Raw genomic sequence first — 15,682 nt, 5'->3', positions numbered from 1 at the left:
CCCATGAGATTTCAGAGTTTATGCATTCAAGCACAACAATGAAGAAAAACTAAAGTAAAATGTATATTTGTGATACTAGATAAAACTATAAAGAACAATATATAAGCATCTGAGATTGAGTTAAAAAAATGTATATCTGGGATTTCCCAACCACAGCACTGCTGAAATCTAAGCTAACTGATACAGGATTATGATAAAACTTGCAGAAAGTGCAATCATTACTCCATCCTACAGTCTTAATAATAGTATGCAAAGGCAGTCTCATTATAGCTGCAGCAGTGCTTGATGCACTTCCTTGATGGATCACTGTTAACAGGGTCTTTAAACGTGTGGTTGATTAGGAAGAATGTGTCTGGATAAAAGGACAATGGACAACAGGCCATCCCTAAGCTTTAGTGGTCTATGACCAGTAGAGCTAATAATAATAATAATAATAACAATAATAATATATGCATGGTATTTATTCAAAAATCAAATATGCAAATTTTAACCTGGATTCAGAGGTCACCTGCCTGATGGATCTGAATGCATTTATGAGTATGTTTCTCTTTTAAAATAAATCCTAATTTTAATATTAAAAATGACAGCACTAGTTGCAAAAGTCACCACCATGGAACTGATACTATCTATTACTATCTGATATAGTCACCACCAGGAATCAATACTATCACATCACTACCTGATACAGTCACCACCTGGAATTGATACTATCTATCACTAACTGATATAGTGACCACCAGGAACTGATACTATCTATCATTACCTGCTACAGTCACCACCAGGAACTGATACTATCTATCACTAACTGATATAGTCACCACCAGGAATTGATACTATCTATCACTAACTGATATAGTCACCACCAGCAATTGATACTATCTATCACTAACTGATATAGTCACCACCAGGAATTGATACTATCTATCACTATCTAATATAGTCACCACCAGGAATTGATACTATCTATCACTATTTGATATAGTCACCACCAGGAACTGATACTATCTATCATTACCTCATATAGCCACCACCAGGAACTGACACTATCTATCACTATCTGATACAGTCACTACCAGGAATTGATACTATATATCACTACTTCATATAGTCACCACCAGGAATTGATATGATCTATCACTACCTGATATAGTCACCACCAGGAATTGATACCTTATATCACTATCTGCTACAGTCACCAACTGGAAGTGGTACTATACATCATTATCTGCTAACGTAAATGAGATAAAAAGCAGATTATTTTTGTTTTTGTCCTTTTAACTTAATAAACACATTAATCATTCATCACTAACCTGCTCTACAGTTTCCTCCTGGCTTGATTATGTGACCATCCTTATACCACACAACTCTTGGCTGTGGATAACCTTTGACCTTACATCTGAACTTGAATGACTGAGCCTCTTTGGTCTCTGCATCTTGGATGCCCTTGATAAATTCTGGTGCTTTGAATTCCTGTGTGTTCTCTGAAAAAGGAGTTTATTGTATTAGACCATTTCTCCTTGAAATATTTTATTTCTTAAGTTATACAGGATTCATATGTATGATTCAAGTAAAACGTATCAAAAACTTACTGGGGTGGGAAGGTGATAGAGGTTGACAGATCTAGCAAAGAAGATCATTTTAACTGGAATATCATCTGAAAGCCTATTGACAATATGCATACATCAAATGTCTTTTGCCTTTGGACTTTCATTGCTTGTTTACGACATGTGCCATGTCGTAACAATGCTGGTCTTTCATCTATGTCCAATCAGATTAAATCTATCACATGTGCAAAGGTAATGTAATGGCTACTTTAGACTGAGTGTAAGTGCCTAATATGAAAATATTACTATGCCCTATTTTATAGTAGATAAAGGTAATTCCAAAGGCAAAATAAATGTGAAATTTTCATTTTAGACTAACTTATGTGGATGATAATGCTGAGAAAAAGCATGTAAATAGTGATGGTTGTGCAAGAAAAAAAAACATCAAAACATCACCTGCTGCAAGTGTGACGTTGACACTGACAGAACCTTCTAAAATAAACATCTGAGACCAATTGTTTGTCTGAAGGAGATTGTCTGAAATGATCCACTGATGCAACGAGAAGATAAGCTCATCCTAACAAGAGGCCCTTGTGGACATAATATCACTCCACTGACTTACATAATTCATTAGATGACCATTTCACTTAGCAGGCTTATGTAATATTGTAAGAACACAACCCAAGGTAAGAACACCACCCCAAGGTAAACTATCTCCCAAACCTGATATCATGTAGATCATTTTTAATTTATTATAGTATGATAATTGTAATTAAAATTAATTATATTAGTTAATTAGAATTAAAAATAAAAATTAATTAAAACATAACTGTTATGTATATTTGATTTAATTATACCTGATTTAATATATATTTATTTCAATTTAATTGTTTGTCAGTTTTAAATTTGTTATTATTCATTACTTGATATTGTAACGTAAATTTATTCACTAGAGATGATACTTTTTCTGAAAATAGTTTGACCTTGACTGTTAGTTTATAAACTCCATGTGTTGATCTAAATCCTGACCTTGTTTCAGAATTTGTAGCAACCTTTGTAAACAAGTTCTATTTTTATTTTAGAATGATTGGTTGTTTCCAAGGTCATGATGGGACCTTTTCTTTAAGATATAAACAATTTTTTTATTTTTTTATTTCTTAGAGTGAAAATGATTGTTTTTCATCAGGGTCATACTCGGTAAATGTGAGCTGTAACAAGTATATGCTTCTATAAACTGCTAGAAGAAGATCACGTGACCCTTGTTTATGTTTTAGAAAGCCCATATAACCCATGTTTTGGAGAATTAATCAGTAGAAGTTGGGCTGTTAAACTGTTGTATGTTGTGCTGTTTGGAGTTATTTCAAATTACTTGGTTTGGAGTTATTTCAAATTACTTGGATTCAAAAAGGATTATTTCTGTTATTTTTCTGGAAAATACGTGTGCTCATGTAATATTGTGGAACAAGGACAGTTTTTTATAAAAATTTATTCAGCTATCAGAAACCAGAGTGAAATTTTTTATTTCTACAAGGAACTGTATACTTCAACACTACAGATTGTAGCATACGTCATAGTCTTCCATCTGGGATTCTTCGTTGGGATTCGAACATGAAATCAGTAGAACATTTTGTTATTAGGACTTCAAAAATTCTTGGATAATTGTTGGATTATTTTTGGATTTGATTCTATAAAACTGTAAGTCTATACATTTTTTATTTTTATAGAATTTTTCCAGGGAAATAAATTATTGCATTTTTCAAAGCTTGTTGTTTTTACTCTTTCTTGTGTTACTGTTTACTTGAGCCTAAACAAGTGATATAAGAATATTGCTGTTGTACCCCACCATAATGCACCCAATGATAACACAAATTTGGATATAACGCAGTCGTGGCATGGCTCCTGAAATTTTATGTATTTATCCACACATGTAAAAATATTTTTTGTTCCAAGTATGTGAAATAGTGTATAAAAGATTTATTATCATTTTGGGAAAGAGACTGCGTATGAATTCGAATATAATATGATCGTGGCATGGTTCCTGAAATTTAAAATGCATGTACATGTATTTTTCTCGTACAGGGAAAGTTTTATTTTTTTTAAGTACGAGAAATAGTGTGTAAAACATTTATTATCATTTTGGGGAAGAGTTCATATATGAATTTTAATATAATACAATCGTGTCATAGGTTCTGACCAGGTTCTTGAAGTGTTATGCCAAAATAAACATTATAGGAAATGTTACTTATTACTGATCCATGAGTAAAGCCAGTAAGCCATCTTTGTGATTGTCTTCAAGTAATTCTATATACAATCGTTGCTCAAACAATAGCCAATATATGTTTCTTTTTTAACTGCATACACAACCAAACAGCAGACTATGCTTTGGTTGATAAAAGATTCTCAAAATTTAATAAACATAAAAAAACGAAAGCCGCCAACATGTTTGCTGGGCTTGGCAGTGTTATTAGATGCAATCAGTTGACCACTAAATAATGTCTACTTCATTAGCTGGGTATGAAATTGTACATGCATTCAGCTTTAAAAAATTTGTAAAAGAGACCCAAGACCATTGCAGGCCTACTGCACTTAGTTCTTGGGTTTTCAATATGTTTGCTGTTTGCTCATGAACTCATTATTAATTTACTATTTATTATAATATTATTTTACCATTATGGAAAAACAAGTTCACAAATGCAAGTCATTCTCTGCACTATGCACAATGATTAGCATAGTAGTTTTCACACGTTTCTTTCAGTATTCACAAAATCTGAAGTAAAAGTTATATCATGCTGAATGTATGTGTTGATTGTTAATTATTTTTGCTGTAGTCATTCAAATGAATAGGCGTACTAGCGTTAATTTTTGGAAATTTACAATGGATAAATGTGCACGGAAATGCATGAGAAAATTTTAGCAGTATGAAATTTGTACAGACACCATTCATAGACCCTGGAAGATAATGAACCATACACATGTTTCATTTTTCTTAACCTAATTTTGTTGTTAATTTTTCCCATTGAATTAAGACACATAATGATCTGTGACAAAATTATTGAATAGTTTAAATATGTATGCAGTTTTTGAAATGGAAATACATGTATTATGGATTAATTGCAAGCCTTGACGGTACGATTACAGATGGCAAGTAAATGGTGTTAATACACTGTTCATGCTATATATTAGACACTGAATTCAGACACAATGATCTGGGACAAAAGTACTGAATATTGTAAATCTGTGTGCAATGTTTCAATGGAATTACATGCAATATAGATGAACAGCATGCCACGACGGCACGATAGTAAACGGTGTTGATACCCTATCCATCATACACATCAGATATGAATACATGGTATATGTGACAATGAGTTGTTCTCTGAAAGAAGTAAAATACTGTAAAACCCCACATTATTGCTTTATAGCAGGGTTCCAATGTAAATGTGCAACACATCTTACTCATAAACAAACTCATACAAGATACTGATGACATAAACCTTTGTACCAAGTTTTATCAAAACTTAGTGAGATGCAAAATTATCTCAATAAATCTCTGCAGATTTCACTTATTAAGATGAGACTGAGCTGAGGTGAATTCAGTCTCCAGAGTTGTAATCAGTCTCCAGAGTGGTAATCAGTCTCCAGAGTGGTAATCAGACTCCAAAGTGATAATCAGTCTCCAGAGTGGTAATCAGTCTCCAGAGTGGTAATCAGACTCCAGAGTGGTAATCAGACTCCAGAGTGATAATCAGTCTCCAGAGTGGTAATCAGTCTCCAGGCAATGAGAGATTATGCTCATGATCAATTTTGAATGATACAATACTATTTAACAAGTTTGATGAAAATTTTTATCAAAAATATAGTTGCTAGGTTGCTGACAAGCTAAGCCAAATAAATGCAAGATTGTGATTGTGGATCTCACTCATAATAATACTCAACCAAAATCTTTTAAAGTCTATTCTTGAAGTTTGATGACAATTCTATGCACAATACAGCTTCAGGAGTGGTAAAATCTTGGTCAGTTAGATGGAAGATCACCTAAAAAATATGCATAGGTCTTACTCATAATCAAATTCAACCATCATTTTCAGGATATTTGCATATTTACCACCTCATATTAAAACTGGGCCATAAATACCATCTGCAGAATGTTAAGAAGCTCAGCCAATCCAATGGAAGGTCACCTCATTAATATGCATAGATCTCGCTTTTAATCAAACTCTGGATAGCTTGACAAAAATCTGAGCCACTGGCAGTGACAAGCTCAGCCAATAAGATGCAAAATTACCTCATTAATAGGCATGGACCATGATTATTGTAATCTATTTATCATGTGTACTAACAACTGGATACAAAAAATAAAGTTTCTAGAGTACAGTAGTGACAATCTCAGTCAATTAGGTGCATGATCATGTCATGAAATATGTGGATCTTGCTTAATATGAAACATATGTAAAATCTTCATTATAAAAGCCTGATATTTTATGTCTAGTCGAAACTAGGACCTCCATCGTGGCAACAATCTTATCCAATCAGCTGCATGATCGGTTCATTGGTATATATGAATTTTGTAAATTACTGAACTCTTCACAGATCTTGATGATGAAGTATATTCCAAGGCTGATCAAATCAAATCAGATCACACATGTGGCCGCCATAAAAGTTATTAACAGACAATACAGAACTGTGACAGAGTCAAGCCATAAGCTTATGAGACCTTTCAGCCAGGTGACTTGACAAAAAAAAACATCACAGCTGACAGTAATTTGAAAGTCACACATGTCCCTGACTATTAGCATACATGGTCCTTTAACAGAAAATCTACTTCTAATTACACCTATTTCTTTGCATCTAATTACACCCATTTCTTTGCTTCTAATTACACCCATTTCTTTGCTTCTAATTACACACATTTCTTTGCTTCTAATTACACCTATTTCTTTGCTTCTAATTACACCTATTTCTTTGCTTCTAATTACACCTATTTCTTTGCTTCTAATTACACCTATTTCTTTGCTTCTAATTACACCCATTTCTTTGCTTCTAATTACACCCATTTCTTTGCTTCTAATTACACCTATTTCTTTGCTTCTAATTACACCTATTTCTTTGTTTCTAATTACACCTATTTCTTTGTTGTGATTTCATTTCTAAAAATTCACCAGAACCCTTTTACAATTAAAAATATGAAAAGCATTATGACTTAATTTTGAGTCAGCAGACACATACTTACTTTTGATTGACAATATAAAATATTGGCAACATTGTCCCTTTTCATTAATAGCTAAACACATATACTGTCCAGCATCTTTCTCTTGGGTCAGATTAAACATGGTCACATGACATTTGTTCATTTCTTTCACTATTTCATATTTTTCTGATTCTTCCAATTCCTCCACTTCATCCCCTGAGACTTTGTACCAGAAAACATCTATAAACATAATAAATCAGAATTATTAGAAGAAAAAATGAATCAGGACTCACTCACTATAAGTCAATAAAAAAAACAAAAACATTTCCTTTTATCTCAGGTAGGTATGGTCATCGAGCCATAATGTGGTAGATAAATTATTATGTACCATATAATTCATTATAAGGCAACCTTACTTTAAGGTGGCATAAACTGCAGCTCCCATGGACAGCATTTTTATAAGTACTACCATATATACTTTATTATAAAGTGGTCTCATTATAAGTACTATAGTATGTATTTTATTATAAAGTGGTCTCATTATAAGTACCATAGTATGTACATTATTATAAAGTGGTCCCATTATAAGTACTATAGTATGTACTTTATTATAAAGTGGTCTCATTATAAGTACTATAGTATGTACTTTATTATAAAGTGGTCTCATTATAAGTACTATAGTATGTACTTTATTATAAAGTGGTCTCATTATAAGTACTATAGTATGTACTTTATTATAAAGTGGTCTCATTATAAGTACTATAGTATGTACATTATTATAAAGTGGTCTCATTATAAGTACTATAGTATGTATTTTATTATAAAGAGGTCTCATTATAAGTACTATAACATGTACTTTATTACAAAGTAGTCTCATTATAAGTACTATAGTATGTACTTTATTAGAAAGTAGTCTCATAAGTACTATAGTATGTACTGTATTATAAAGTGATCTCATTATAAGTACTATAGTATGTACTGTATTATAAAGTGGTCTCATTATAAGTACTATAGTATGTACTTTATTATAAATTGGTCTCATTATAAGTACTATAGTATGTATTTTATTATAAAGTGGTCTCATTATAAGTACTATAGTATGTACTTTATTATAAAGTGGTCTCATTATAAGTACTACAGTATGTACTTTATTATAAAGTGGTCTCATTATAAGTACTATAGTATGTACTTTATTATAAAGTGGTCTCATTATAAGGTGGTATACTCTACAGCTCAAGTGGTATACAACTGTATACTCTGGTTTCCATGGATAGAAGTATGATGAGGGATTACTGTATTTTGTAAATGGATTCAAGTTTACTTCCCATTTCTTCATATTTTATTGTAACCAATTTCAGTCATCAAAGACAGCATTATAATGAGGGAATACTGTATAATGTACTTATGAAATGGTTTCCTTATAAAGCAATATACTCCAGGGTTTCCGTGGATAGTATTTATGAAGAGGGAATACCGTCATGTAAGTGGATACAAGTTTACTGACTACATGTTTGAATTTTCTTTTAACCAATACTGTCATCGGAGAAAAGGTCAACAGCACTTTCTATACTGTAGCAAAAAATATTATATTAGAAAAGGTGTTCGATCCTTGATGATTTTTTTATATTTTGGGAAAATATAACAAGAATCATCTAGAGAATAACTTATTTAAGACTTAATACCCTGTGCCAAGCTGATAGAAGACCAAGTACTCAGTACCAAGCTTATGTAAGACCAAGTACTCAGTACCAAGCTTATAGAAGACCAAGTACTCAGTACCAAGCTTATAGAAGACCAAGTACTCAGTACCAAGCTTATGTAAGACAATGTACTCTGTGCCAAGCTTACAGAAGACCAAGTACTCAGTGCCAAGCTTATACAAGACCAATCACTCAGTACCAAGCTTATATAAGGCCAAATACTCAGCACCAAGCTTGCACAAGACCAAATACTCAGCACCAAGTTTACACAAGACCAAATTCTCAGTACCAAGCTTATGCAAGACTAAGTACTTAGTACCAACCTTACACTCCTACTAAAGGTACCCTATTGTGCAGCACTCTCAAATGTTACACCACTTATGCTAGGACTCTAACATCCACCATTCTGAATTTATATAATAATTATGCTATACTATGACTATGGTAATATAAAATATTGAATACAGAAATTTCTATGCATCAAAAAAACACCTACACACAACTTGACATTTGAAAGAATGTTTTAGTTGAAAGAACTTCAACAGTTTGAGCATTGTGCTCCTGAAATGAAAATGTTCACAGACAGATATAGCAATAGCTGTATTCATCTGTATTATGGGACAGAAATGTTGTTGTTGTTGTAGGGTTTAACGCCATTTTTCAGCACACGATAGGCTATACATGGCGGCCAGTATTAATGGTGGAGGAAGAACCCGGGAAATCCCCGGAAAGAACCACCGACCCTCGAGAAGCTACTGGCAAGTTTTCTCACATATCCACATTGGCCGAATCCGAGATTCGAACCCATGCAGACAGAGGTGAGATGGCAGTGATCCGTAACGGAGAGCGCTTTAGACCACTCGGCCACTCGGGGCCCCGGGACAGAAATGAAAATGTTCACAGACAGATATAGCAATAGCTGTATTCATCTGTATTATGGGACAGAAATACAATGTTCACAGACAGACAGATATAGCAATAGCTGTATTCATCTGTATTATGGGACAGAAATACAATGTTCACAGACAGAGATATAGCAATAGCTGTATTCATCTGTATTATGGGACAGAAATACAATGTTCACAGACAGACAGATATAGCAATAGCCGTATTCATCTGTATTATGGGACAGAAATACAATGTTCACATAGGGACAGATATAGCAATAGCTGTATTCATCTGTATTATGGGACAGAAATACAACGTTCACAGACAGACAGATATAGCAATAGCTGTATTTATCTGTATTATGGAACAGAAATACAATGTTCACAGACAGACAGATATAGCAATAGCTGTATTTATCTGTATTACAGGACAGAAATACAATGCTCACAGACAGACAGATACAGTCATAGGTTTGTTAAACTGTATTATGGCAAAGAAATACAATGTTCTTTTAATACAACAATCTGTTGCAGTTCATCATGTAGTGTCAACGCTGTTGTTTGTCTTCGTGTTTTCAAAAGATGGTAAGACCAAAACAAAAAGGCTACTTTCAAAATGGGAGATAAATAATGAAATACAAGTCCTCTATGCCAGCATTAACCAAATAAAATAAACTTGTTTTCTTCTGCATGAAATTAGTCTATAAACTTATACAGAGTAAAGATATGCCCTCCATAAGGTTAAAAATGCATTCTCTTATTTAAGGAAGAAACCAAGATTACACCAAGAAATACCACATACCCAATGGAAGCTACTGGTAAGCTTTCTACCATAGTGGGTATGGCTGTGACCATTTCTTAATCCCACACAAAGGTGATATGTCATTGAGTACCTTAGACCACTCATACATACTGGGAGAGTGGCCAGTAGGTGATTCTGTAAGGCCACAGATGATTCATAAATACCACGCTAAATCGAGTCATCAAATTCAAGCTACTGTTTAAGAATGCTGCCTTTAATTTGTGTTACAGTTAAGTACGATTATAAAGTAATAAAAGATCAACATTTTGATATGCTACTGACTACATATCTATCTCCATTTTTAAATTTGTACTTCATAATTTTACACAGTTGTACTCACCAACTGGTGCTGTACCACATACTCGGCAGCTGAATTTAGCAGGTTCCCCTTCAGGGACGGTGAAGCTCTCTGGAGAGATTTCAAACTTTGGATCTCCACCTACAGCTGGAATCAACTCTTCTGATAGCTTGAGACTAGGTTTTTTGCTCGAGTTATCTTCAGTTTTACTTCTATCTAGAGAACTATGATTTTTAATTCCTGAGTCTGAGAATGAAGATGATAGTGCTTTTGACGTTGAGGTGTCTGCATCAGATTCATCAGTCTGAACTGAGATTGAAGTAAGAGAAGAGTTTTGTGTTTGTGTATTGGAAGATATTCGTGTGATCCTTTCAATCTCCTCTGAAGTTTTTGAATAGAACGCTGATTCTTCATCGCTAAGTCCTTCGGAACTGTCCGTTTTCTCACCACTGTAGTCTGAAAAATCTGAGAGTTCATCAGCATCCCTGAAAATTATATATATTATGAGTTACGGACAAATGAGACAAAATAGAAAGATATAAAGATCAGTAAACACATACAAAGACATATATGTTTAGATAGAAAAGGAGCAGAGATGGGAGGAGAACAGAGTAAGAAAGACATAAATGGAAAGATAACTACATCACTCCCTCCCTATACAGCCCTTCATTATAACACAGTTCTAGCTGTAAGACATATATGGTCATGAATCCCACTGCATTAATTAGAGTATGATGTACTTCATTATAAGGCATCCTCACTATAAAGCCTATACTTCGACTCTCATGGACAAACCTGAGTACTAAAACCAACACACTCTGTCGATGGAATAAAAGGGATTTTAATTTTTTTATCCTCCTTAAAATTAGCAATAAAAAAATCTTGTCCTGCTTTGCCAGTTCAAAGTCACATGGCCACCAGAAGTATTACCACAAATAAACTTACAATGGAAGCAAGGTGTGAAAAAAAGCAGGAAAAATGTAAATATTTCAATAATAATTCTGCACACACGAGATTTCAGTGAGTGATGGGAGAGAAAAGAGACACCTCTCATCTTGGAAGGAAAACCATTGCAGCCAGGAGGTCAACATGTATGATAAATGCAGTACAAACCTGTTTCCAATCTGAGGAACATATTCTAGGTTAGGCTGAGGTATCGTCATCATGTAGACATTGCCATCTTCCTCCCCTACTCGTTTAAAACCAACATTACTGTAGGGTGACACTGTAGTATTTCCCTTGAATATCCAATTTCTTCTCCAATCCAATTCATCAGATGTACTGTCATTTTTGTCTGTCTCTAATTCTTCCTCTGTTTCTTCTTCAATTGGATCAAGGCCGATCATGTTCATAGATAACAAGTCTGGATCGATCTCTCTGTTGCTGACATCACTATAATCAGCGTCAAAATCTACATCATCAAAATCTGGTAGTGATACATGAGAATCATGAACACGTTCATAAGATGAGCACCGCGCCTCAAATTCATCCCGACTTTCACTACGATCAACCTTGACTGATTCTATTACCTCCTCAATCGGCTCTTCCTCTATTTCCTCTCTCACGTGTACTTCATATAGGGGTCTAGGTGCAAAATCTGTGGCAAAACTTCGCAACTTTTCAAATTCTTGTTCCAAAATTTCCTTTTCGTCTACTGGTTCACAAATATCAGCCAAATCTTTTTCAGAATCACCTTTCCTTTCTTCTTTGGTTTTATTTAATTTATTTCCATTTGAATCTATTTCTGTAAATTCTTCACCATTTTCTTGTCCATTAAATTCCCATATTTCTTTCTCTGAGAAATGACTGTTTACAAAAGAGTGTCTTCTTTCTTCAGTTTTCAAAGTGGTATCAGTTTCATTTTTATCTTCCGAGTCAGAAAAGCTCATTGCATGTTCTACTTTATGATCCTCCATTCCAGAAGAGTAACCTCCACTGTCAATCATATCTTGTGCCTCAGCCAAATGAAGTTGAACACTAGCCTCTTTTCTGTGGTTTTCCAAAAACTGACAAAAATTAAAAGAGGAAATAATTTATTTTACATACAAAATCTATATTTTCAAAGCATAAATTTAAAAATAATTGTATCATTACATAAGTCAAAATAGTTTAAATGAAATTGTAAAGAACAGTCTCTCCAATTTTGATTTCTTCATTTGTAAGATTTTTTGGTGAGAATGAATCGGTCACTGAGTTGATTTTTTAAAGGGCAGGATTAACTTCCTCTAAAATAAAAATAAAGTTTGCCATCGTACAGATTATGTATTACCCTCAAAAGCGGGCAGTTACACTGGTAGATTTAGGTCAATAAAATACCCACCTACCAGCAATTAGGGATTTTCTCTGGTTTTCCAAAAAGAAAATATTGGACAATGAAAATAGGTTTATATATATGTTTATGTTGTTTCTATGGTGTGCGCTACATACACTCCCAGTGCATGAACTGTACACAAGGTAAACAAGGAGAACATTCGAGTCTTTTCTTCTACTAAAGACATTCTATCATGGTAAGTCTTAATTAAGGAGTGACTGCACATGCAAATCACATGCAAATCACGAGAACAATTATCAATATGCAAAAGTAAAAAACACTGGATTTGGAACAAGGAATACACAATTTATGTATGAAAAAGACTTGCTCATAACCAGTGTAACTTATAATGAATACATGTGTACCCGAACCCCCTAAGGGGTGGGGGATGCAGTGTGGTAATCTTAGAGGTCCCTTAAAGAACCAAATTCTGAAAGGAAGTGAAGGTTACCAAAAATTAAACAGCATATGCAGAGGATAGAAGTAACACCAGGATAATATTTGTCGAAGGAAGACTCCAATGGGGTGAAAGGGTGAAGCAACTGCAACATTATAAATTTTTCTTTGATCACATATTCAACACATGTCCATTAACATGATGTTCTTCAAAAGGATGACTGCTCTGTGAATGGGGTTGAGAGGTGTCCTAATGACAATGTGAGGATGTATTCACATCAAATGTACAAGGTTTTCTGACACAAAATAAACTTCTATGCAAAAGCTACAGGTAAATTTTGCTCACTGCCTGTAAATGTTACAAAACCGTCAACATGTAAATGAAAATGCATGTTGCTGTGTGTAATGCAGGAACTACCCATTCCAATTAAATTCACATCACTGCATAAGACTGTTAAGCAGAGATTTTCTTGTTAATACATTTCTTGAAGTACGGATGATTTTCATATTAAATGCATTCTAATTTCTAAAAATCATCCCTAAATCTAACCTATGCAAATAATTTTCTAACTTACTTTTATTTTTTCATTAAATCCATCCAATATTCAAAATATTCACCCCTTTTTCAGGTCGAATGTGAATGTTCAGTTCTAGAAGAGATCCTGTTACTATATACCATGTTCAATTTTCAGATCTAGGTAAGTACAAATATTGGAATCTGTACAAGTGATGCCAATAAAGTTCAGATCTAGGTGAGTACAAATATTGGAATCCGTACAAGTGATGCCAATAAAGTTCAGATCTAGGTAAGTACAAATATTGGAATCTGTACAAGTGATGCCAATAAAGTTCAGTGCTTACCTTGGCTATGATAGCTTGAGCTAGCTGGTCCTCAAAAGACTTTTGCTGGTCCCCAGATTCATCAGATAATGAGGACAGATCTGAAACAGCCTCATCTGAGGTCTGAAATGCAAATCAATCAAAAATGAAAACATCAATGCTCTGTTTATTGCAAATCCGCCTTTATTAGAATTCAACCCCAGATAGTCCACATACATGAACCAATATGGCAGATATCCCAGGCAAAATCCAAAAATGGAAACATGGATGATAAAGGTCGGTATTAATTAGAAATGTGTTCATGGAACATAAATGGAGCACCACTGCAGCTAATTCTTTTTCTGTTGATCATAATGGTATTTTAACACATCATAGGCCATGTTATGCAGTGCCATTCCCAAGGACGCACCTAGGCAGCTGACATGGGCAGGTACTGAACTCAAGACACATAGCTTATTAGTCCAATGTTCTACCAACTGAGCTACCACAACTGACAACATGACCTAAATGTAATACAGAACTATACAGAGACAGACAAGGGTAACAAATATATGTCATTATTGATGAAATGACACAATTTTGCCTTTGTTCTAAATCATTATAACATATATAGTATTTGCTTACTGAAGTACTATAAGCTATTTTTCTTTACTATTCTCTGTTCAGTATTTTGCCATTTTCAACAAGATCTAATTATAATTAAAAGCATGAAATGACCACACAATTTATGAAGTCAAAAATCAAATAAGACTTTTATGCAAGGATTGGTGTGTGTGTGTCTATATATATATATATATATATATATATATATATATATATATATATATATATATATATATATATATATATATATATATATATATATATATATATATATATAGATATATTCCATCTAGAATTTGTAACTATGTGATCCGTGGAACAAAACTACCAAAGTCTTAAATCATTGTTGATGCTGATGGCGGAATGAATGATACCTCTGACTTTGCTATCTGAGCTGGCCAGAAAAGTAATTTTTATAAATATTTACCAAGTCCAGGCTCTCTCCTAGCTTGTCTTCCACCAATTTGGAAACCATCTGCTTGACCTTCTGTGATGTAGCCATTGATGAAGATGTGTTACTTTCATCAAAACCTGTAAATAATAATTCAAATTTTAATAATTATAAATGAACAGGATATGAATAACAGATGATGATGATGATGATAATGATGATAGTGGTGTTGTCATTGTATTGGGTAGGTTGATTTAAATCGACCGGTGGGAGGAAATATGGCACATTATGCAAGACAGATAATGATGATTTCAAATGATGTAGTTTAACACACCTTCATCCCATGATACAAAACAAAGCAAGGATGCTGGCAAACTGAAATAGTGTTACAGTGTTGACATGCAGTACAGTGTGTGTGTATGTGTTTGTGTGTGTGTGTGTGTGTGTGTGTGTGTATGTGTCTGTGTGTGTGGATTTTTAATGTAGTTTTTTAAAAGATTCAGTCATATCATCATGCAGTACAAATGGATAAAGTATATCTGGCCCAATTTTCAATACAGCAATTTGTAAAGACTCGACAGGATAGTAGTAGTAGGTGTATAGCTGAAAAAAGTTTAATCTGGAACCATGATTCTTGGACTTTACATAAGTTGTGAAAAAACACCATTATTACTTACGACAATGTGGAATTTGGATAAAGTTCTTTTTTATTTCATTCTGGA

General features: G+C 33.7%; 1 protein-coding gene across 6 annotated transcripts in view; it reads right to left on the bottom strand.

Annotated features, from left to right (window-relative positions):
• The window catches only part of LOC149790748 (uncharacterized), a 253,054-nt gene that overhangs the window by 39,168 nt on the left and 198,204 nt on the right, over positions 1-15,682 (bottom strand). For all 6 annotated transcript variants that reach the window (XM_089972803.1, XM_089972807.1, XM_089972808.1 and 3 more), the window contains 6 exons: positions 14,997-15,100; positions 13,988-14,089; positions 11,533-12,425; positions 10,462-10,904; positions 6,775-6,972; positions 1,311-1,481 (listed from right to left, as the gene is read on the bottom strand). In XM_089972803.1, the coding sequence (XP_089828929.1) occupies positions 1,311-1,481; positions 6,775-6,972; positions 10,462-10,904; positions 11,533-12,425; positions 13,988-14,089; positions 14,997-15,100 (1,911 nt within the window). The remainder of the gene's footprint in view (positions 1-1,310; positions 1,482-6,774; positions 6,973-10,461; positions 10,905-11,532; positions 12,426-13,987; positions 14,090-14,996; positions 15,101-15,682) is intronic.

This window comes from Sinohyriopsis cumingii, chromosome 10 (genome assembly GCF_028554795.1).
Source record: "Sinohyriopsis cumingii isolate HCF-2022 chromosome 10, ASM2855479v2, whole genome shotgun sequence".
Classification (NCBI taxonomy): Eukaryota; Metazoa; Mollusca; class Bivalvia; order Unionida; family Unionidae; genus Sinohyriopsis; species Sinohyriopsis cumingii.
Note: the sequence above shows the minus strand (reverse complement) of the source record. Positions and strands in the feature narration are given on the sequence as shown.